The sequence below is a fragment of the Oryx dammah genome, unplaced genomic scaffold (genome assembly GCF_014754425.2).
Source record: "Oryx dammah isolate SB20612 unplaced genomic scaffold, SCBI_Odam_1.1 HiC_scaffold_12, whole genome shotgun sequence".
NCBI classification, from domain to species: Eukaryota; Metazoa; Chordata; class Mammalia; order Artiodactyla; family Bovidae; genus Oryx; species Oryx dammah.
In genome coordinates, this window is record NW_024070196.1 from 64,497,418 (window position 1) to 64,518,705 (window position 21,288).

The following is a 21,288-nucleotide window of genomic DNA, read 5'->3' on the forward strand; positions in this document are numbered from 1 at the left end:
TACTGATGAAGGCAGTTCTTCACAAAAATCACACACATTCCAGTAAGACACTTAGCTCTCTACTTCTGTCAACACGGAATGAGTTTTATTGAGTCCCCCAACAGTCCTTTATTCCACCAGTTCGAAAGGAATCGTGGGGGACCAGGGGCTGGAACAGGGAGTTCAGAATCCAGAGAGCTGGGCTCCACGGTGGGGGGTGGGAGTGGGGCTTGAGTGATGAACCATGGACAGAGAAAAGTTGCATAACGCAGACCTGATAAGTCCTGGGGTGGAGCCAAATGAGAATCGCAGAATCTGGCGGGGACTTGTCCAAGCCTTCATTGCAAGTTGGTGAAGGAACTGAGGCCAAAACTAGGGTGAGAGACATGTTGGATGATTCCATTTCTTTGAAATATCCAGAAATGGCAACTCTGTGGAGACAGAGAACAGAGTAGTGCTTGCCAGAGAATGGGGGCAGGGGGGGCGGGGGAGGGGCGAGGAAGGGAGAGTGATGCTTAGCTTTTGGGTATGGGATTTCCTTCGGAGTGATGAAAGCGTTTTGGAATTAGACAGTGGCAGTGGTTGCACAATGCCATGAATTTACTAAATGTCACTGCTTGCACACTTTGAAATGATGAATTTTATGTTATTATGTGGTTTCTGCCACAGTATTCTTTAAAAAGTTGACAGAATAATTCACTGTCCCGACATGGGCACTTTTGAGAATGATAATAGCTGCCCTTATGGGTGTTAAGTGTCCTTTACATTGTAACATCATAAAAAGCCCAGTGTTCTGGTTAAGCCCAGGTGGACTTTGGAAGAAACCCTCCAGACAGGGAGCCTGGATCAGGGTAACTCCCACCTCCCACCTCCCACGGCACATCCGTTCGGTACACCAGCTTCAGTTTCCTCACCAGTAACATGGGCTTCTGTTAGGGCCTTCTTTTTTTTTTTTTGCTGCTCTGCAGGCGGGATCCTAGTTCCATCCCAGCCAGGGATGGAACCTGCACCCCTTGCAGTGGAAGCGAAGTGCCTTAACTGCTGGACCACCAGGGAAGTCCCAGGACCTGCTTCTTTGTGTTGTTAAGGGGATGCATGAGGTTATCTTCCTAAAGCACCTAGCACAGTTCCTGGCACACAGTGTGGTGCTTAATAAATAATATTTGTCTTTATCCTTGGCTCTCGAAAGCTCTGGAAGTGAGCAGGAAGGGAGCCTTGGTGCCTCTCCATCTTGACTCAATGGGGAGAACACAGCTCTGAGGGGGACTTCCGGTATTGAAGCCTGAGACGAAATCTGCACAAACAGCATGAATGGAAATAAGAAGGAATGTCAAAATGAAAGGCAGTTTATACATATAGCAATTCCTCTCCAGGTCCCTGACACATTTTTATTTTTCATCTGTCCCCTTTCTCTTCCAGACCTTGACTATCTGTTCAAACAATCTTTGCCATTGTCACGGCCTTGAATACAAAAAAATACCCCATCCGAGGACTTCCTGGTGGTCCAGTGGCTAAGACTCTCCATTCCCATTGCAGGGGGCCTGGATTCCATCCCTGGTCAGGGAACTAGATCCCACATGCTGCGGCTAAGAGTTCACATGCTGCAACCAAGACCTGGCGTGGCCAAAATAAATATTTTTAAAATGTTCCATCTGTCACACTCTCTTCAGTGGCATTCTCATAAGCTTTTCCCACTTTCCTACGCAGACTCCACCACCCCACCCCTCCAACTCTCACTTTCAAGAGATGCAGAATAGCCCCTTACATGTGGCTGAGAGGTGTTCACCTTTTGGGGAGAATGTGGATTATTTCTGAGTTTTTGCCACGACTGCCATGACAACCATCTTTTCTGATCACAAACTCAGGCCATGTAGTGTGAAAGGATTTTTGTGCCACTTGTGGGCAGGCTGGAAACCGGTGATCTGGTTTACCCAGTGACTTTGTAACTCTGAGATTTCAAACGGCTTTCGAGTCCTGAGTGTTTTCAAATAAGGTCTATCACCCTAAATCTGGGATGTGTTATTATTGCATATTGCATTGGGATGGAGAACACTGCAGAGGGCATATTTGTGTATGTGACTTTGTCTTTCTTTAGATTCCTTCCGGAGAGTGCTTCCGCTATGGCTCAGTGGTAAAGGATCCGCCCACAATGCAGGAGCCACAGAAGACGCAGGTTCGATCTCTGGATTGGAAAGATCCCCTGGGGGAGGAAATGGCAAATCACTCCAGTATTCTCGCCTGGGAAATCCCCTGGCCAGAGAAGCCTGGTGGGCTACCGTTCACGGGGTCTCAGAGAGTTGGATATGACTGAGCGACTAGGCACAGCATGACAGTCCTTGCACAGCACACGTTTTTAGACTCGGGACGACCAAGCTAAAAATAAATGAATGTTTTTGGGGTGAGGTATATGTGGGGAAAACACTTGATTCATAGTCAGAAGATTTCAGCCGTAACATTCCCCCTCACTAGCTTGAGATCTGACTCATTTTCTGCATCTGTAGAATGGTGGTAATCCAGGGGAGAAGGCAGAAGGTGCAGAGTCACTGAATCCTTGACTCTTGATGGGATCTCCAAAAATAATAGCGGGAAGTGAATATTGCCACACTGCTTCTGTCACTTAGATTGTCCCCAGGAGCAGGTGAGCACGTCAGCTTCCCACACCCACACCTGCCCTGGATACTATTATTTCCTTCTCTCAGGCATGCTCTCCCTGGAGGTATTTTTTGCACACTGACCTCATGTCTGGTATGGTGCCAGACTCTGGGGATACAGCTGTGAACTGGACTCAGGACCCTCCTGGCCAGGAGCTCCCAGTCTGGAGGTGGTTACCACATGCAGGATCAGCGCTGGGCTAGGGAGGAGCTAGGAGAGTTGGATAGCAGAGCAGGGAAGCGGTACCTGAACCCACCCTGGGACATCAGGGAAGGCTTCCTGGAGGAGGTGGCTGGTGCTGAGGTTAGCCAGGCAGGAAATGGCAGTGTAGAAGCATGAAGGCAAGGAAAAGCAAAGTGGGTCTCGTGACCCACCCAGGGTTCATGTGCTGAGGAATGTGAGTGAGTGTGAGGGACAGACAGACAAAGGAGGAGCTGTCCGTCATGAGACTGAAGCTGGAGAGGATCCAGACCCTGCCGTGGGCCCCAGGGGAGTTTGATTTTCCTTCAGAGGGCAGTGGGGAGACCCCCCAGGTGGGCTTTGAGCAGGGGAGTGGCATGATGACCCCTGTGTACTAGAGAATCCCTCTGGCTGCTGCCAGAGAACAGATTGGAGGAGGCGCCAGCAGAGAAAGTCACTTACCTGTCTATGTGTCTTGCTTGTTTATGTCATTTATGGTCTGTCCCCACCTTCATCATTGTCAGCTCCATGGGGACAGGGCTTTCTATATGTTTTGTTCACTGCTGTATCCACAGAGCCTGACACGTGGTGTGTGTGTGTGCTAAGTCACTTCAGCCACTTACAACTCCTTGTGACCCTATGGACTGTAAACTGCCAGGCTCTTCTGTCCATGGGATTCTCTAGGCAAGAGTACTGGAGTGGGTTGCCATTTCCTTCTCCAGGGGATCTTTCCCAACCCAGGGATTAAATTCATCTTTTACATCTCCTGCATTGGCAGGCGAGCTCTTTATACCAGCTGAGTAGGTGCTCAGTAATTGTGTATTGGAATGAATGAACTAGGGCCACAGCCATGGGGAGGGAGAGGAGGGTATGCACGCACTCCATTGACATTAGATGTTGGTCCCTCTCCTACTGGGGTCTGTGGGTGGACCAAGTACCTGCATTTATCATAGTCCTGCTCTCCTGGGGGCAACCCTTGCACGGGGTGCCACGCGGGATGGCTTTGCAGATTTGGGAGGCCAAGTCACATTCTGGAAGGTGCTGGGAGATGTCAGGACTGGCTCCCAGCCCTCAGCAGATGGTGGCGTTCCCAGGAAAACGGCACCCAGAGCTGGCTGAGTGAATGACTGTGAGCTCTCGGATCAGATTTAGGGGTGTAATTATGAGAGATCGACAACAGCTGTTAGAATGAATCAAACGCCTCCGAATCTGAGAGCGAAGCTGCCACACAGTCGGGTTCTGAATGGAAGGGCTTCTCCTGCTCTGTCCCTTCGAGCTTCTGTCGGATCCCCGGGGAGCCTGTGCGCTCCACGGTTGCGCCCCCGGCATCCAGTGCAGAGCCCGACTTCTGGAAGGAAGGTCAGAAGGGTGGAGGGATGAATGCTCTTGCCGGGCGCCTGTCTCTTCAGCCGCTATTGATGTCGGTGACTCAGCTCCCAGGAACACGGTTTTTCCCTGCGTAAAATTGCAGGAAACGGGAATCTCAAACCTTGCAGATCAATTCCCGGAGATCAAGCCTGTGGACTTGGCAGGTTTAGGGACAGCAGAGGTCCTCTGCTGCCGCCCACAAATCCAAGGTGTCCTGGTCCACCCTGGCCTCCTGACCTCCCGGAGCTGCCCATCTGTCCCTCTCTGAACCAACCTCCCTGTTGATTTGTAGATAAAACCAGACACAGCTCATACCTGGTGTCCCTGCTTTCTCCAGGGAGCTCTTGTTTACCTGACTCTGGCTACCATGCTAATATATTTGAAAAGAGCGAGTCAGGCCACCCCAGGGGAAAAAAAAAAAAAACAGCATCTGTCTTCTGTGTGAGTGGGCTTCTGAAATGTTTTGGAAGAGACTAACATCTCTTAAATTAAGCATAACATATGTGATGCATTTAAAGCAAGATTTTAAAGTGTGCATTTCAGTCGGTTTCCTCGTATTTTACAATAGGTTAAAGGAAAACCTGAGACTCATGGGTTTCTAGGTTTGGGAAAGACTTCAAAATATTATTTAGCCATCCACTACGGCGGTTTAAAAGCTCTTCCCCCCCCTCCTCCACTATGTTCACTGATTGATCGATTCACTCATTGATTCGTTCCCGCAACCATATTTATAGATCAGGCATCTGCCTGGCATTTTAAATGGAAGCTTGAGAGGGAGCCCAAGATAGAAAGGAAATTACGGATAACAGAGACACCCTTCTGGTTAAGAAGGAAGTGGACCAAGAATCTTTTATCTTGTTTTCCCCTGTTTCCTCCCCTGAAGTCTGGCCCCTGAAATGGGTTCAGGGATCCCAAAGTTGCAGGCGACATTAGTGAGCCATGGACCCTGCTTCAGCAACGATGCTCTCGGTGGTCCTTCCCAGGAAAAGCCGTACGGAGTAGCATCCATTCATTCCACCTTCAGGTAGATGAGCGCGTGTGGCAGTGTGGGGTTAGTGCCATCACAGCAGGTATCTGATGGTGGCCTGTCCCCGGCAGTTGGACCTGTCGGTGGGGATGGTGGGCTGGGCTGCCCAGCAGAGCTCTTCACAGCTCTTTGCTTCTGTCACTCAGTAGCACTTGACCCACAGCCACACCAGAGCTTGCCAGAGGAACTTAAGCAAGTCTAGGACCTTATGTCCTAGACTGCTTAGTGTCATGAAACTCAGGACTCCTGCCCTTCCTCAGAATCTTAGCAGCACCTGGGCAGCAGGGCCAGGAAGATAGCTTTTCGTTTATTTATTCACTCAATAATGATGCGTTCAGTGCTCTTATCTGCCAGGCCACTGTGCTAGCTGCTGGGGTGCTCTCTGGGGACCTCCGTTGATATGAAGCAAGGGATCCTGCAGTACGAAATATAACTGTGTGTTTATGAGGCCTGCCGTGTGTCTGTGGGTCTCTGGACATGTAAGAGTACTGGATTGGAGGCGGGCAGTGCTGTCTGAACTGTGACCTTAGGGCTGGGCCAGTTTCTGTGTGTAGCAACAGGAGCGTCTCAGAGAGCAGACGCAGCATGTGCAAAGGCCCCAAGGAGGCGTGTGAGGACCTCCAAGTGCTGCTGAGCAGAACAACCAGGGGCACTGGCTCCCGAGCTGGCCAGCTCCCGAGTGCTCATGAGTTACCTCCTCTAGGCCAGGGGAGTCTCCTGGGACCAACACTCCCAACTGTAGGCAGTTAATCTTCCTTTTTCTGTGCTCCCATGACCCCCTTCATTTGCCTGCATGCTCAGTCACTCCGTGTCTCAGCCATATCTGACTCTTTGTGACCCCATGGACCATAGCCTGCCAGGCTCCACTGTCCTTGGGATTCTCCAGGCAAGAATACTGGAGTGGGTTGCCATCTCCTCCTCCAGGGGATCTTCCCCATCCAGGGATCAATCCCATGTATCTTGCAGCTTCTGCATTGTCTGGTGGATTCTCTACCATTGAGCCTCTTGGGAAGCCCCCTTTACTTATTTTAATTTTTTGGTTTCTTTATTTTTGGCCACACCTTGCCGCATGTGGGATCTTAGTTCCCTGTCCAGGGATCAAACCTGTGTTCCCTTCTTTGGGAGTGTAGGATCTTAACCGCTGGACCACCAGGGAAGCACTCCCCCCATGCCCCTCTTTATAAGCCATGTTTATTGCCCAGCATCATTGCTTGTGTGTGTGTGTTTCTCACATAAGACTCTTAATTCCCTGAACAAAGGAGATATTTCTTATTCATCCTTCTGCACACAGTAGGTGCTCAATAAAACACGTTTCACAGGAACAGGGGCGGTTTTTATTGAGCGCCGACTGCGGACTCCGCACCCTTGATGCCCACGTGTATCCACAAGGCGACAATACTGAAAAGCTGACAGGAGCGTTGAGTTTTACAAGCTGGCAGAGATGCCAGCGGGATGCCATTGGAGCTCGAAAGCTTTCGCACTGTCTGTGCCCATGTTTTTGCCAGAACCCCAGAACTGAGCCTGTCGCCCTGTGTCTCCCCAGAACTGCCTGAAACTCAGCCTGCCGGGACCAGCCTACCCCTGTTGCCCCCCGCCCCCCACCCACCCCTTGCCGGCTTCTGCCAGGGGAGTGTGCAGACAGCCTCGTTCATCCGCGATGAGACACGATACTGCTCGCTTTCTCCGGCAGTCACACGTCTGCAGCCAGGACCTTCCAGCTCGGGTAAGTGGGGCTCCTGTGGGTTGTGCCAGGGAATCTCCTCTCTGTCCCCTGAATATCCTGTTCTTGTCCCGTGTCTCACATCTGTGTCCCGGAGGTCACGGGAGCTGGCTCTAATGATGAGCAGTCCCGGTTTGGGGCAGGACTCTGCATGCCTGCGCACTCCGCCCCAGGTCACTGCTGACGGATTCCTCCCAAGTCTCTCTCGATTTTCTGGTTTTCTGTTTCCATCCCTCTCTTCTGCCTCTGACCCCGTCTAGACGGTGTTCTCTGCATTGGGAAGAAGGAATCAGTTTAGCACCATCGAGCGTGTAGGGAAGAGAAAAGATAAAAATCGGTCCGCCTTTCTTTCCTGCAGGCTGCTGTGTGAGTCAGAGCCGGGGGCAGCAGTGTGGGGCCCCCAGAAGGGAAGCGGGAGGCTTGCGTTGAACTAAAACACCTTCTACATCTAGACGAGGGGGCGGGCTGGGGGCAGTTTTGTAGGGAAACAGCAATGGCATGAAGGTGGGGTTTTTAGGGTAGGGGACGCATCAAGAACAGCAAATCGTCTGGGATTTTTTTACAACTAGAAAGGAATAGGACGTTACTGTTAAAAGGGGAGAGTTGAACGGATCCAGGAATTGAGATCCAGTTTCAGCGGTGTGATGGCTGGCAAGTCAGACCACCTCTCTGAACCCCATCCTTACAAAGGGAGATAAGGACAAGCCCTGCCTCTCAGGGTCGTTGGAGGATGGACGAGAGAGGTCTCCTGTCCTGAGAGAGCAGAGCTCATGGCTGGAGGAGCAAGGGGCTTGTGCCTGAGCCACTGCAAAACAGGCTGATGATCACACACCCATCTCGTAGGGTTGTAGGGAGGAGGATGTGATTCGTGAGACAGAGGGAGCCCTTGGCTTCCCTGAGGCCTGACTTGTGGTAACTCTCATCTTTAGCTGATGATACTCTTCTTACTGACTCTTAAAATAGGTGTTCAGCTGAAAAGAACCCAAAGGCAAAAAAAAAAAAAAATAATAATAATGACAGCAGGTGGAGTGGAAAATGAGGATGACTTTTTTCTTTTTTTTTTAAGGTTTCTGTAAAGACTGGGAAGGGGAGAGATAAGGGACGGTCTGGGGAGTTCTGAGGCCACTTGCCAACTCTGTGACCTTGGGAACATGGGCTTTGGGTGTCTGTGTGAGCTGGCGCTGGTCACCTGCCCTCTCAGTGCTTGGTCCTGAAGAGGGTGAGGATCAGCCTGACGTGGGCAGGCTCTGAAATGGGAAAATACTGCGGGGGCAGGGACAGGAATCTCACCAGGGCTTACCCTGGGAGCCTGCGGCGTGCGTTTGGAGTCAGACCCAGGTTCGAATCCCAACTTTGCCTCTTTTGTTGTCTGAGGGACTTCAGGTCAGTTACTCGGCCTCTCTCCGCTGGTTTCCATATCTGTACAGCCAAGAGCATCGTCTGCTACCCTGAAAGCTGGCCTTGAGATTAAGTGAGTTGGGAGAGTCCAAGTGAATGCTGGCACCATTTGGGCACCCTTTGAGCTGGAACGAACTTCAGAGTTAGGACTTTTAGTCCGCTGCCCTTGCCCAGAGCTGAGAGGTGGAAGCCACTGGCCCAGGCTTGCCCGGTGGTCAGTGGAGAGCTCTAGTCCAGACCTGGGGCTCCGGTCTCTTGATCCTTGTCCATCTCCATCGTGCCCTCAAATCTGTTTCAACCCAGACACTGACTGAATCTTAAATTTACTTTATAAATTTTTTTTAGTGGTTGCCTCTCCGTTTCTGACGCGCTTCTTCCCCATGGATCCACAACCGTAACCATGGCAACACGGGTGGAGGTCGGCTCCATAAGTTCCCTGACGGGGGTGCCGGGCCTAGGCGAGCTCTCCAAGGAGGAGGCCCTGACGCGGACCTACTTCCGCCAAGCTGGCGATGCCCCCGCGCCCCCCTCGGCGCTGCTCTTGGAAGGAAAAAGCCCCCTCAGGAGCCCGGTCCGCCTGCTTCCTCTGCCAAGACTCGCCCCCAAACCCTTCTCCAAGGAGAAGGCTGCGGCTGCAGACGTGACACCCTTGTGGCCCAGCCCGGCCAGGCCATCTCCCGCCGGGGGGCTCTCCCAGGACGTGGCCTCAGGGCATCTGAACGAGAAGATGCCGGGCCTGGCAGGGCAGGAGGTGGGGAGCGGGGACGGCCCGAGAAGCGCGTCTCTGTACCCCAAGGCCGCCTTCCCGCGGCCCACGCCAAACCCCGTGATCTTCGAAAGCACCAAAGCCAGCCCCGCTTTGGGGAAGGGGGCTCGCGAGGCCAGTGCAGGCGTGTCTCAGGGACCTGCTTCCGCCCCCCGGCCCGAGGTGGCCGCCAAGCCTGCCCCGCCGGCCCGAAAGCCCGTGGGGAGCCTCCCCCGGCCAGCCTCCCTGCCTCAGGACTCCAGGCCGGTGGCCACCCCAGAGGAGACTGGCCCGAAGGAGCCTCTGTCAAAGGCCAGCAGCGTGGAGGATGCAGGAGGCGCCGCCCCAGAGCCACCTAGGCCTCGCCCGAAGAGAAGGCCCGTGTCGGCCATCTTCGCCGAGTCCATTCAGATTCCGAAGCCAGGCCCCGGCGGGGTGGCCGGAGCAGGGAAGCTGCCCCCAACCCCTCCTGAGAAGACGTGGGTGAGGAGGCCCAGGCCTCTGTCCGTGGACCTCACGGCCCGGTTCGAGAGCAGAGAGGCCTTGGCGAGGAAGGTGGCGGAGGAGGCCGCGGCAGGGCCCGCCGCCCAGCAGCGGGGACCCGAGAGGCCAGACCCAGAACCCAGGGTGGACAGGGAGTGTCTGGTCAGAGCAGAGGCACCTCCACACGACCCGGATTCCGATTTCCTGCAGGTGGCCCAGAAGATCCAGGAACGGAAGGAGAGGCTGCTGTGCCAGCAGGGGGGCATGGGCAGCCTCAGAACTGCGGGGGGCCCAGCCAGGGTCACCCCCATCGGTGCCCAGGGTCTTGGGGAGGAGAAAGCCACGCTGGGTGGGGAGCCAGAGACAGCAGCCAAGGACCCCCAGTCCGCTCTGCCCAGGCCTGGAAAAGGCCAAGACATGGCTGAGGTTAGGAGCAGAGGGGCTGAGGGAAAAACCCGGGTCGGGGGAGAGCAGGCCCCCAGGGGCGGCGTGAAGAATTGCATTGGCCTGTCTGGGGAGAAGGGGGCCTCGGCCTTGGCAGTGGGGTCTGAGTCCCCACCAGCCACCCCCGAGTCCCCAGCCATCCCGCCGGAGCCAGAGAAAGCGGGTGTGAGCGTCCAGGAGCGGATCAAAGGCTGGGCCACCGAGAGCACAGAAGCAAAGCCAGAGCTCAGGCGGAGGGCAGTCCAGACACGGCCACTGTCAGCGGACTTGACCAAACTGTAAGTGGGAACACCCCACGGGTTTCCCCTAGGCTCCGAGAGCCCCAGCCCCTCACCACAGACCACCCCCCATGAGGTGGAAGGAGACTGCAGGGTACCAGGCTCTGTTCTGGGTACTTTTGGTATCCCAGCCCTGAGAGGAAGTGGCATTAGCCCCCATTACTCAGATCAGGAGGCTGAGGTGTAGAGGAGAGCCCTGCTTCACTGTGCGTGCCAGCAGCAGGGCCAGTGACTTGAGCGGGTCGCTTTCCCCACCTTGAGCCTCGGTTTCCTCATCTCGTAAAGGGAAATGATGTTAAGGCCTGCATTAAAGGATTAAGGCCAAGACTCAGATACTACTGGAGATGGCTCAGCCCAAGGGAGCCCTCGACACATTGTATTTATTAATAGTCCCAAATGATATGATGAATCCTGTTGGTTAATGATAATTTTCTAAGCAAGGCCTGGCCCCTGATATCTCTTCCTCCTTTGTTTTTCCGCAAGTGGCTTCTCGGCTAAGATAGGGAGATGCCACCGGGGTGTGTCGCCAGCTCATTAATGGCATGCACGCCGCCACATAGTTTGTCAGCAGTTGAGCTTCCTGGGGGCGGGAGCTCTGGGCAGACTGCCCTCCTGGCCCTGGGAACCAGGGCGACCCGCTCGGCCAGAGCTGAGACCACTGGCTGTCAGCATTTAGAATGACCTGGAAAAAAAATTATCGATGCCTGACCCCCACCCCTGGAGACTCTGACTCAGCAGATCTGGGGAGGGCTTCTCATCTTGGTTTTTCAAAATCTCCAAAGTAATTTTCATGTGCAGCCAGGCTTGAGAACCTCTGAATTCAGGAAACAGAGAAAGAGGGGGGCTCCCTGGCCATTCAGTGGTTAGGACTCAGCGCTTTTGCCAGGTTCAGTCCCTAGTCAGGGAGCTAAAATCACACAAGCTACATGGTGTGGCCAAATAATAAAACCAGGGAGCAGAGGAAGGGGCACCCATGTCAGGACCTCATGTACCTCCCCTCCCTGAGTCCCCCGCCCCCCAGTCCCTCTGGTTATTCCCATCTGACAGGTAGGGAAACCGATGCTCTGGGTTTAGAAACAACTGCACAGCCTCACGCGTCCCCGGAGCCAGCCCTTGGACTGCTGCCCGTGGGTCAAGTTCAAGATGTTTGATTTGTCTCACCTCCCTCTTCTCTGCAGGCCCCCAACCCTGAACTAATCTTTTAGCCTCCGCTCCAGAGAACTCGGCAGAGATGGGGAAAAGTCTAGCTCCATCTCCCCTTTCTCTCGTTTCCCTTTTACAGCTGGGAAACAGGCCCAGAGAGTGATCAAGACTGGGCCAAGGTCACCCAGAGAGGCAGAGGCAAGCCTGTTTCCTGACCGCCCACTGCCCCCAAGTCCTGCAGTCAGTCTGCATTGGGGCTGCTGGCTGTTGTGGGGTTGCAGCCATTAATTATCGCTCCTGGGGCATCTTCGCTCCTCTCTCTACACCCTCATGTAGCTATTAGGGCCTTGGGTAGCCTCTTATCTGACCTACAAAAGACGATAGGGAGGCGTTAATTATCCCCGTTTCATAGATGAGGAGACAGAGGCTCAGGTGAGGTCACGAGCCTGAGCCAAGCTCCTTCAGTGGGGAGGCAGGAAGGAGAGCTGGCATAACACCCAGGCCCCTTCCCCCGAGCCTGGGGCTGCTGCCGCCCCAGCGATGCTGTGCTTAAGGTAGGCTCTCTCCCTCCTGGCCCGAGAGGTTTGGCGACTGGAAAGGACACATCCCATCTTGGAGGAAATGGGGCAGGGTTGCTCTGATCATCTCAGTGCTCGTTCACCCCTGCGTTCCTGAACTAGTTACGGGGTGTGGGCTGGAGGGAGTCCCAGCTTCTGGCCGCGCACAAGTAACTTGGGTCTCTTGTGCCAGGTTTTCCAGTGCAGCTTCAAGCAATGATGTCAGATATGAAAAGTGTTTGGAGCTGAGTGGTGAGCTCCCCAGAGAACCAAGAGAAAAGGTAAGAAGCCGTTTGGCACGTCCTTTTTTTTCCCCCAGTGGGTAGCGAAACTTACTGGAAAAAGGGCTTTTACAATCTTGAAGATCCAGGAAAGACTCAGAAACCTCTCATGGACTATAAGACATTTTTTTTTCCTTTCATGTTGAGACTTTTAAAGTCCCTTCTGGTATGATAGACTGTGATACTCTGCTGTGTGTGTTAGTCACTCAGTCGTGTCCAACTCTTCGTGACCCCATGGACTGCAGCCTCACCAGGCTCCTCTGCCCCTGGGGTTCTCCAGGCAAGAATACTAGAGTGGGTTGCCATTTCCTTCTCCAGGGGATCTTCTCAACCCAGGGATCGCACTTGAGTCTGCTGCATTGAAGGCAGGTTCTTTACCATCTGGGCCATGAGGGATGACCCATGATTCGCTGTTCCTTGGTGTTGAATACTGTTTGCAAATATAATCCTCAGGCATTAATTTTTGTCTGTGCAGACAGGAGGAGGATATGGCTTTTCCTGTGTAAGAATGTCTGCTTTTTTGAGAAATTAATGAAGATTTTGAAATGTTGGGACTTCCCTGGTGGTCCAATGGCTAAGACTCCCAGCTTCCAATGCAGAGGGCCCAAGTTTGATCCCTGGTCAGGGAACTAGATCCCACATGCTGCAACTAAGACCTGGTGCAGCCAAATGAAATTTTTAAAAATGCTAATAGAGGGTTTCACTGGTGGCTCAGTGGTAAAGAATCCACCTGCCAATGCAGGAAACACAGATTCGATCCGTGATCCGGGGAAATCCCACATGCCTTGGAGCAACTAAGACCATGCATGGTGAGTACTGCGTCTGTGCTCTAAAGCTCATCCTCCGAGACAAGAGAAGCCACCCCCATGAGAAGCCCGTGCACCACAGAGAGCAGCCCCCGCTCGCTGAAACTAGAGAAAAGCCTGCATAGCAACAAAGACCCAGCACAGCCAAAAATAAATAAATAAAAATCAAAAACGTCAATAGAAACCCTCTCAACTCCCCCCCCCATTATGCCCCCAGCTCCTTTCCTCACCCCCTCATTTGTCAGCTAGGAGAAGGAGAAAAAAATCACCAGCAATTAAATTGCTTAGAAAGTATTTTTTGGTTAGTCGGTTTAATTTTTTTTAAAAAAGCTCATAAAATAACTGCTGGGTATCATGGGTTTGTGATTGATACTTTCTGAAATTTCAACTTTTTCTTTTCTTTATTTACTTATTTTATTTGGAGGATAATTGCTTTAGAAGGTTGTGTTGGTTTCTGCCATCCATCAGTATGAATCAGCCTTAAGTATATCCACATGTCCCCTCCCTCTTGACCCTCCCTACCGCCCCGTCCTGCCCCTTTAGGTTGTCACAGAGCCCTGTTTTGAGCTCAATTTTTTCTTGAACAGCTTTATTGAGGGATAACAGACATAGAGTGAACTGGACGTATTTAAAGCATAAGAGCAGGTGAACTCTGACTTCCGTGTACATCTGTCGAACCGTCATCACCATAAAGACAGAGGACATTTCCAGCGCCTGCAAGTTTCTTCTTTGTAATTCCCCGCCCCCACCGAACCCCCGCCTCCCCCAAAGCAACTACCGATCTGCTTTCAGTCACTACAGATTCATTTGCATTTTCTAGATTTTTATATAAATGGAACCAACGCTCTTTTTTTTTTTTTTGCTCAGATTGATTGGTATCTCTTCTCTGCTGCTTATCTACATGCATATATGTATATACATGCACACACCCCTACAGTTTTTTTAAATGTTATCATAGTTCCTCCATCTGCTTTTCTTCCATCAACACAACAGCGTTTTAAGTGTCCCTCGATCTTAGGACATTGGGAACCACCCCCTCTCTGTGGGTCCAAGTGCCTGTGTGGTAGTCAGCTGTCTGCATATATCAAAATTTATTTAGCCCTTCAGATGGGCATCTAGGCTCTTCTGTTTCGCTGACAGTTCTGTATGACCTTTCCTGTTCAGATAGGCTTGTGCACATGGGCAAAGCAGGGCTTCTGGGAGGAAACTGGCCAGATGAAAGGAAATGAGTATCTTAAAGTCAGCAGACGCACTGAATGGCTCAAGAGCCCATCTGTCCACTCGCCAGCAGGGGCCAAGAGTGCCTGTTTTCGCTCCCTGGCTGTGTTCAGTCTGTAAGACTGGATGGTTTCTCACTGCTGTGATTTTAAAAGCAGCCATTTCAGTCACCTCACCTCTTCCTTTCCATTTCAAATCCTTTGACCTATATTGGATTGTTTGGGTACTTCCCTGGCAGTCCAATAGGCAAGACTTCACCTTCCAGTGTAGGGGATGCTGGTTTGACCCCTGGCTGGGGGGCCTAAGATCCCATACTCCAAATAACCTAAACCATAAAACAGAAGCAGCATAGTAACAAATTCAATAAAGACTTAAAAAATGGTTCACATAAAAAAAAACTTTATTGAATTTGTTATAATGTTGTAGCAAACCTTTACAAATATCAAAAAGATTTTTTTCAATCTTTAAAATTAAATAAATTAGATTGTTTCTTTTTTGTTTGTTTGTTTTCCCAGCCAAAGGACAGGCATGGCGTGGAGGTAACATCTGTCACAAGAAGTCCCTGGAAGTCTGGTCCGCCCCGGGAGAAACCCAGACAGACAGAGCGGAAAGACAGTTCTGACCGCGTCCCTGGCGGCGCTCGGGGTGAAAGCGCGGTGGGGGCCCGGAGCCCTTCCGAGGGCACCCCGGATGATGAGGGAAGCTTCCAGACCGTATGGGCCACGGTGTTTGAGAATCACGTGGAGAAGCACACCGTGGCCGCTCCCTCGGGACGCAGTCCCTGGGCCACGACCCCCAGGGACCTGGCCGACGTCTCGGAGCCCAAATCCAGGCTCCTTGGACCCAGAAGCTCTTTCCCGCAAACCACAGCCCTGAAGCAAGAGTGGCCAGAAGATCCTGACCTGGAGCGAGGCGGAGGGACCGCCTTCTCCAGCGGTGAGCCCAGACAGCATCGCGCGTCCTCCCTGCTGGGAAGGCACCCTGGGGGCGAAAAGGGCAGCCATCGTCCCTTTCTCAAGCTCCTGGAGAGCGCCCCCGCGCCCGAGAGGGTTGAGCCCAGGTACGACGTCGTGCACGCCGTCGTGCACGCCGTCGGGGAGCGCGTGCACAGCGAGGCCGTCCCCACGGCGCCCGAGGAGAAGGCCCTGACGCTCCGCAGCGGCCGCTCTCGGCCCCCGCCATCCCAGGAGGTCACCCATGCCGTGACTCCTGCCGACCCCAAGTGCAGGCCGGAGGGCCAGGTGGGGTCTGTCCAAAGGGCCAGTTTGATCTGGGAAGCCCGAGGGACCCGTGAGGTCAGCGGGCCAAAGCCCGAGTTCCACCGAGAGCCTAAGGACACGCATGGAGGCAGCTGCCCGTCACCCAGATGGACAGGCGGGGTGGCTGTGAGCTGGCACAAAGCCGCCGTGGGGCTCAGCGAAGGGAGAGGCTCAGAGCCGAGCCCCGAGGCCACCTCCTCGAGGACTACCCTGGAGGCCCAGCACCTGGGGACCGAAGGGGCCGGAATCCAGCCGGGGGAGAGGGCTCCGCCCCGGGGGGCCCCTCCAGAGCCTCTTCCCAGGGCCAAGGATGAAGCCGATGACTCTCGAGTGCAGCTTCAGGCGGACGTGCCGGGGCAGACGGGGCCCCTGGCCATGGCTGGCAGCCAAGAGCCCGAAGCCAGGAGGCGGAGGGCGAGCCCTGGCGACCAGAGGCTGGACAGATGGAGGCGGCGGACCCTGCCCCATGACGTGAAGTTCGATGAGTTCAGCCTCCTGCCCCCAGAGCACTTGTCCAGGGCGGAGCCGAGAGGGGACCACCTGAGCCCCACGGCCCCGGGTGCCTTAGGAAGGCCCCAGCTACTCCCGGGTCGGGAGGGGACCCGGCAGGGGAGCCCAGGTACGTCAATGGACCGGGTTCTTCCCGCAGCAAAGCAGGGGTCGCCTGTGGAACCCAAGGCGACTTTTTTTGCTGTGACCTATCAGATCCCTGACACTCAGAAAGCCAAGAGCGTGGTTAGGCCGGGGCCTGAAAACTGGACAGAACCTTCTAGAAAAGCAGCCCCACCCCTATCCCCTCTTTTTTACACCCCTACCTCGGTTTCTCTGAACCGTGAAGAGCTGCTGGAGACCGTGGGCGGTAAAAACCGGGCCCCGGACAGAGAACGCGAGCACACAAGCTTTCCAAAGCCGACAGAGCATCCGGCGTTTCTCGGGGACAGGATTCTGGGTTCCCCGGGTGAGAGGATCTCCGACACCGCTGCCGTGTGGGTTCGTCGGGGCGCGGAAGGCGGCGGTGGTTTTCTGAACGGCTGGAAGGACAGCGGGAACAAGACGCCCCCTGGCGGCGCTCCCCAAACACCCCCGGCTTTCAGAAGTCCCCCTAAAGCCAGCGAGCTCCTGCTCCGAAGGAAGACGGAAGCGGTCAGCGAGACGTTCCCAGGTAAAGCCAAGGCCGGCTACAGGTCCAGCGTCCTCGATATCGATGCACTGATGGCCGAGTATCAGAGGCCACTGGCCGGAAGCCCGCGGGAGGCTCAGGAGTGGGTGGCGGGTCCGCCCACAGAACTCAGGGGCTCGGACCCCGAGAGGCCCGGGCCGCAGGGTGAGGCGGATCAGACACGGAGGAGCCTAAAGGAGCGCCCCGAAGCCGAGGCTCCCCAGAGACAGGCCAGTTTTGCCGAAACCAGCCCTGGTTCCACTCCTGGCTCTGGCAAGTACCTGGCAGAGACGCCGGGGGCAGCCACGCACAGGGTCAGCTCTCCCCTCTGGGGCCCGCCCCACTCGGCTCCTCCTGAAAAGAATCCAGGGGCCTCTTTGGGTCCTGCCGCTGGACCCCGGAAAAAAGGCCCGGGGATCCCTGAGGATGAGAAGAAGATCGTTGTTGGTAAACATCACAGCGCGAAGTGCCAGCATCCTCCGGCGGAGTCAAAGCCCGCCACTGCCTGGGCAGATCCAGGCGCCGGGGCCAGCGTGCAGCCCAGGTTGTCCCCCGCCGACCAGAGGAAAGGAACCCCGAGGAAACCCCCGGGGAGGGGCGAGGAGAGCGGTGTGGCCCCGTGGGCTGACCACCTGCGCGACTTGGGAAGGTCACCGCTGGATGTCAAGAGGGCCTATTCGGAGAAAGGCCCGCCTCTCAAAATCCGAGACGGCCTGTCCATCATGCAGGAAGCCAGAGAGAGGAGGCGGGAGCAGCCCAGAGGAAGGCCCAGTCGCCCCAGGGAGAGTGCGGAGGCTAGAGACACCAAGGCGGGGCTCTGTCGGCAGGAGTCGGGGAACCGAGACAGTCAAAAGGTGAGTAGGAAGGCTGTTGCAGTTTTCTCAAATGCGGGTGAAACATGCAGGCCAGAGGCCTCAAACTCAGGATTGCGTGGGCCTGGTGGGCCTGGGGATGAGTGGAGTCAGGCGGGGTGTGAGGCGCTGAGGAGTGCTAGGGCTTGTGGCAGACGGAGCACTCAGGCCGTGTCTGAAGGGGGCAAACTTTGCACAGTCCCAGCTGGCTCTCAACAAGTGGGGAGAGGGGTCCTGAGATGCAGATCTGATTTATCAAGAGAATTTGAAAGATCCACATTTTGGCCAGTAGTCCCCTCCCCTATCATGAAATGGGGACAACGTATTAAAAAAAAGAAATGCTGTTTTGTTCAAACAAAACTTGTCTGCCAGCTCTGTGCACAGCCCATGGGCTTATCAGTTTGAAATCGCTGGCCTAGAATGATGACACTAGGTATCCTTTATTGAGCGCCTGCTGTTTTCCAGTATGCTGCACCAGATCCATCATTGTATCCCCAGACTCCAGTACCACGCCTGACATTTTGTGATCATTCACGGAGAAGTTGTTGAGTGAACGATCTTACGTGAGCCTCGGGACAATCCACGAAAGAGGGATTGTCGTGGTTTGGGTTTCTCCAGAAGCAGCCGCCTGCGGGATGTTTCAGGAGGTGATCCCAGAGGAACTGGGCCGGGGGACAGCGTGGGGGTCGAGAAGTGAGGCAGGGAAGGGAAGGCAGGTGATAAAGCTGTGGGCACCTGAGGCTTGTTCTTGTTGGAGACCTGTGGGGACCGCACAGGTCGCCTCTGAGTGATCCTGTCCAGGGGTCAGGGGACCTGGGGCATTTGGTTCTTCATTTTCCTCTGTCCTCGCCTGAGACTGCGTCTGGGGCTGTTAACATTCAGATTCCTGGTGCCATGCCCAGTGGTGAAGAGGAAAATCCTCACGCGACATTGGCACGTATTTGAGTGTCGGGCAGAGTGTCGGACGGGGCGCCCATAGCGTCTGCTGCAGGTGCGATCATTGTTCAGAACAGGAAAAACAAACACAGGCTCAGAGGGGTTCAGTAACTTATCCCAGGTCACACAGCACCAGAGCAGCACAGCTGGTGTTTGCAGCCAGGTCTGACCTGATACCTGAGCCCTTGGGATCACGGAGGTGGGGAAGAAATCTGAGGCATGGAGTCTGCCCTCAGGAAGCTTTCGATCTCTGTGCAAAGGTCGGACAGACATGGGAGGTGGGAGCATCCTTGGTCGGTCCACAGTGTGGGCAAAGGTCCAGAGGTGAGAAAAAAACAGTCTGCTCTGCGGCCAGTGTGGAAACTGACATAGGGCCCCTCCAGGTCACCCCCCAGTTCCAACCTAGAAAAGGGAGGTTGTGGAAATTAAGTGATAGGAGAACTCACCTGAGGTTCGGAGTGGCTTTGATCCCACGCCTCTTCCAGGGACCACATCCAGGCGTGTGTGGGAATCTCCGCTCTGCCACTCACAGGCTCTGCTGTGTACAGAGTAGGCGCTGGCTTCCCGCAGCCTCAGTTTCCCTCCCTGGAGTTAGGGGTCAACGGGGATTCCTTCCTCGTGGCACCACAGCTAGGCGAGGAGGAGATAAAGCACCCAGCCTGGGCGGGCGGGCCATGGGCCCTGCAGACGCGCTGAGGATTTCACCTCCCCGCCCCCTCCAGGCTGTTGTGGGAGCCTGCAAGAGGGAAGAGGCCGTGGAAACGCGACACTTCATCTGTGTGCCAGCCCTGACTCAGGGGCCTCGCGGAGGGGCCCCCAGCCCAGCCTTGGACGCCCGCCCAGGGTGCCGGGGCCCCAGAAGTGCTTGTTGTCAGGGGATCCATTTTCTCACCACGGGGACTGGGAAGCCTTGGAGTGGCTCCCCTTTTCTCTTCTCTCCTGCCCGAGGATCTTGGGTTCTTGACATTTAAAACATAAATAAGGGCAGTACCGAAGGGCAAAATGTTGGCTGTTGAAGATTCCAACCCAGGTGGCTCAGTGGTAGAGAATCCGCCTGCAGTGCAGGGGGCCCTTGGAGGAGGAAATGTCAACCTACTCCAGTGTTCCTGCCTGGGAAGTTCCACAGACAGGCAGAGAGGAGCCTGGCGGACTACAGCCCCTGGGGTCGCAAAGAGTCGGACCCGACTGAGCATACACGAGCACACCAGTGTATAATGCGTGTGAAAGCGTGTCCCCCTCGAACCCCCTTTCCTTTCCCGCTCCCCCAGATGCAGACACAGTTAGGGTTCTTGATCTCCTTGGAGACTTTCCGCCGCTCCAGAGTGGCTTATAAATCAATATTGTATTTTTCTTTCTGCAAGGATAGTGAATGCTTGGGCAAGATTTTAAACGTCATGGAAACATAAGGTTTGGGATGGAAAGCTCCCCCAAATGAGGAGTTTGGTGCTCTGGGACCCACCTCTCCAGCCCTGTTGGTGGTTCCCATTGGACAGCTTGGCTCCCAGGGCATGTTTGGCAAAGTTTCAGGCATTTTTTGTTGTCACAACCAGAGGAGAGTGCTCCGGGCATCTCAGTGGGTAGATACCGGGGAAGCTCCACCACCTCCTACAACGCACAGGACGGGTCCCAGCTCAGAGAATCCTGCCGCCCCGAGTGTACGACTTAGTTTCCAGGCTGAGGGACCCTGGTCCCAGAGCAGATCGGTCAGTGCATCCTGTCGTACGGAAACAGGGCAGCATTCTGCAGAAAATCCCACAACGTGCTTTGTTCTTTCCCTGCGCATTTAAAATTTTTTTTTAATGCTTTGTACAATTTTTTAAAGATTGCTGTTGGCTTGCAGTTGTAACAAAATATTGGCTGTGTTCCCCGTGTTGTCCAATACCCAGCTGAGTCTGTCCTGTGCCCAACAGCTTGTGCCTCCCCTTCGCCTACCCTCATGGTGCCTGCTCCCCCCTGCCACCCCACTGGCAACCACCAGTTTTCTCTGTATCTATGAGTTTCCCTCTTTGGGGTTATATTCACTAGTTTGTTGTATTTCTTAGATTCCACATATAAGTGACATCATATATGTGCCACGTCTTCTTTACCCATCCGTCTATTGATGGGCACTTAGATTGCTTCTATACCTTGGCAGTTATAAATGGTGCTGCTAGAAATATTGGGGTGCAGGTATCTTTTCGAGTTAGTGTTTTTTCATATATACTCAGGTAGCGTGCTTTTAAAAATTCAACAGTGAGAAACAGTGCGTCCATCATCACCTTATTATTTTTAATGGCTGCAAAGCAGTTTATTATGTGACTGAGCCCAAGCTTTTTTTTTTATCAAGGCTCTTGCAGATGTACATGTGGGTTGATTTGAGTTCTAGGCCCCACCGAGCATCTTGAGGCACATGTTTGCTTCCTGGGATGAGGATTTCTTGATTGACAGCCAGTTCTGCTCATGGGCCCCACCATGGGGTGTGATTTCGATTAAGGTGATTCTTCTATTCCTCTCTTTTCCTCGATCCCTCTTTCTTTCTTTCTTTCACTTAACGTTTATCAAAACTTTGTCTCAGGCCCAGTTATATAGTATCTCCTTTCATCAGATGGTTTATTTTCGTTTCAAGAAAGAATAGTTTCAGCTACGTGCGTGCTGAGTTGCCTCAGTCGTATCTGGGCCCCAGGGATGCCAGGAGGACCCAGTCCACCGATTCAGCCTGTGCCGTCCGTCGGCAGCCACTAGCCGCGCGGGATTCTTTCAGCGTAAGTCAGTTAAAACTAAAGACCCACATGCAGTTTCTCAGTCACACTGAGAAACGGCCGTCG

The 21,288-nt window shown here is 54.0% G+C and overlaps 1 protein-coding gene across 1 annotated transcript in view; it reads left to right on the forward strand.

The window, feature by feature from the left end:
* The first annotated feature begins 6,754 nt into the window (after positions 1-6,754).
* The window catches only part of KIAA1671 (KIAA1671 ortholog), a 131,944-nt gene continuing 117,410 nt past the window's right edge, over positions 6,755-21,288 (forward strand). The window contains exons 1-4 of the mRNA XM_040250970.1: positions 6,755-6,929; positions 8,670-10,274; positions 12,168-12,255; positions 14,795-17,551. Of these exons, the coding sequence (XP_040106904.1) occupies positions 8,725-10,274; positions 12,168-12,255; positions 14,795-17,551 (4,395 nt within the window). The 5' untranslated portion in view covers positions 6,755-6,929; positions 8,670-8,724. The remainder of the gene's footprint in view (positions 6,930-8,669; positions 10,275-12,167; positions 12,256-14,794; positions 17,552-21,288) is intronic.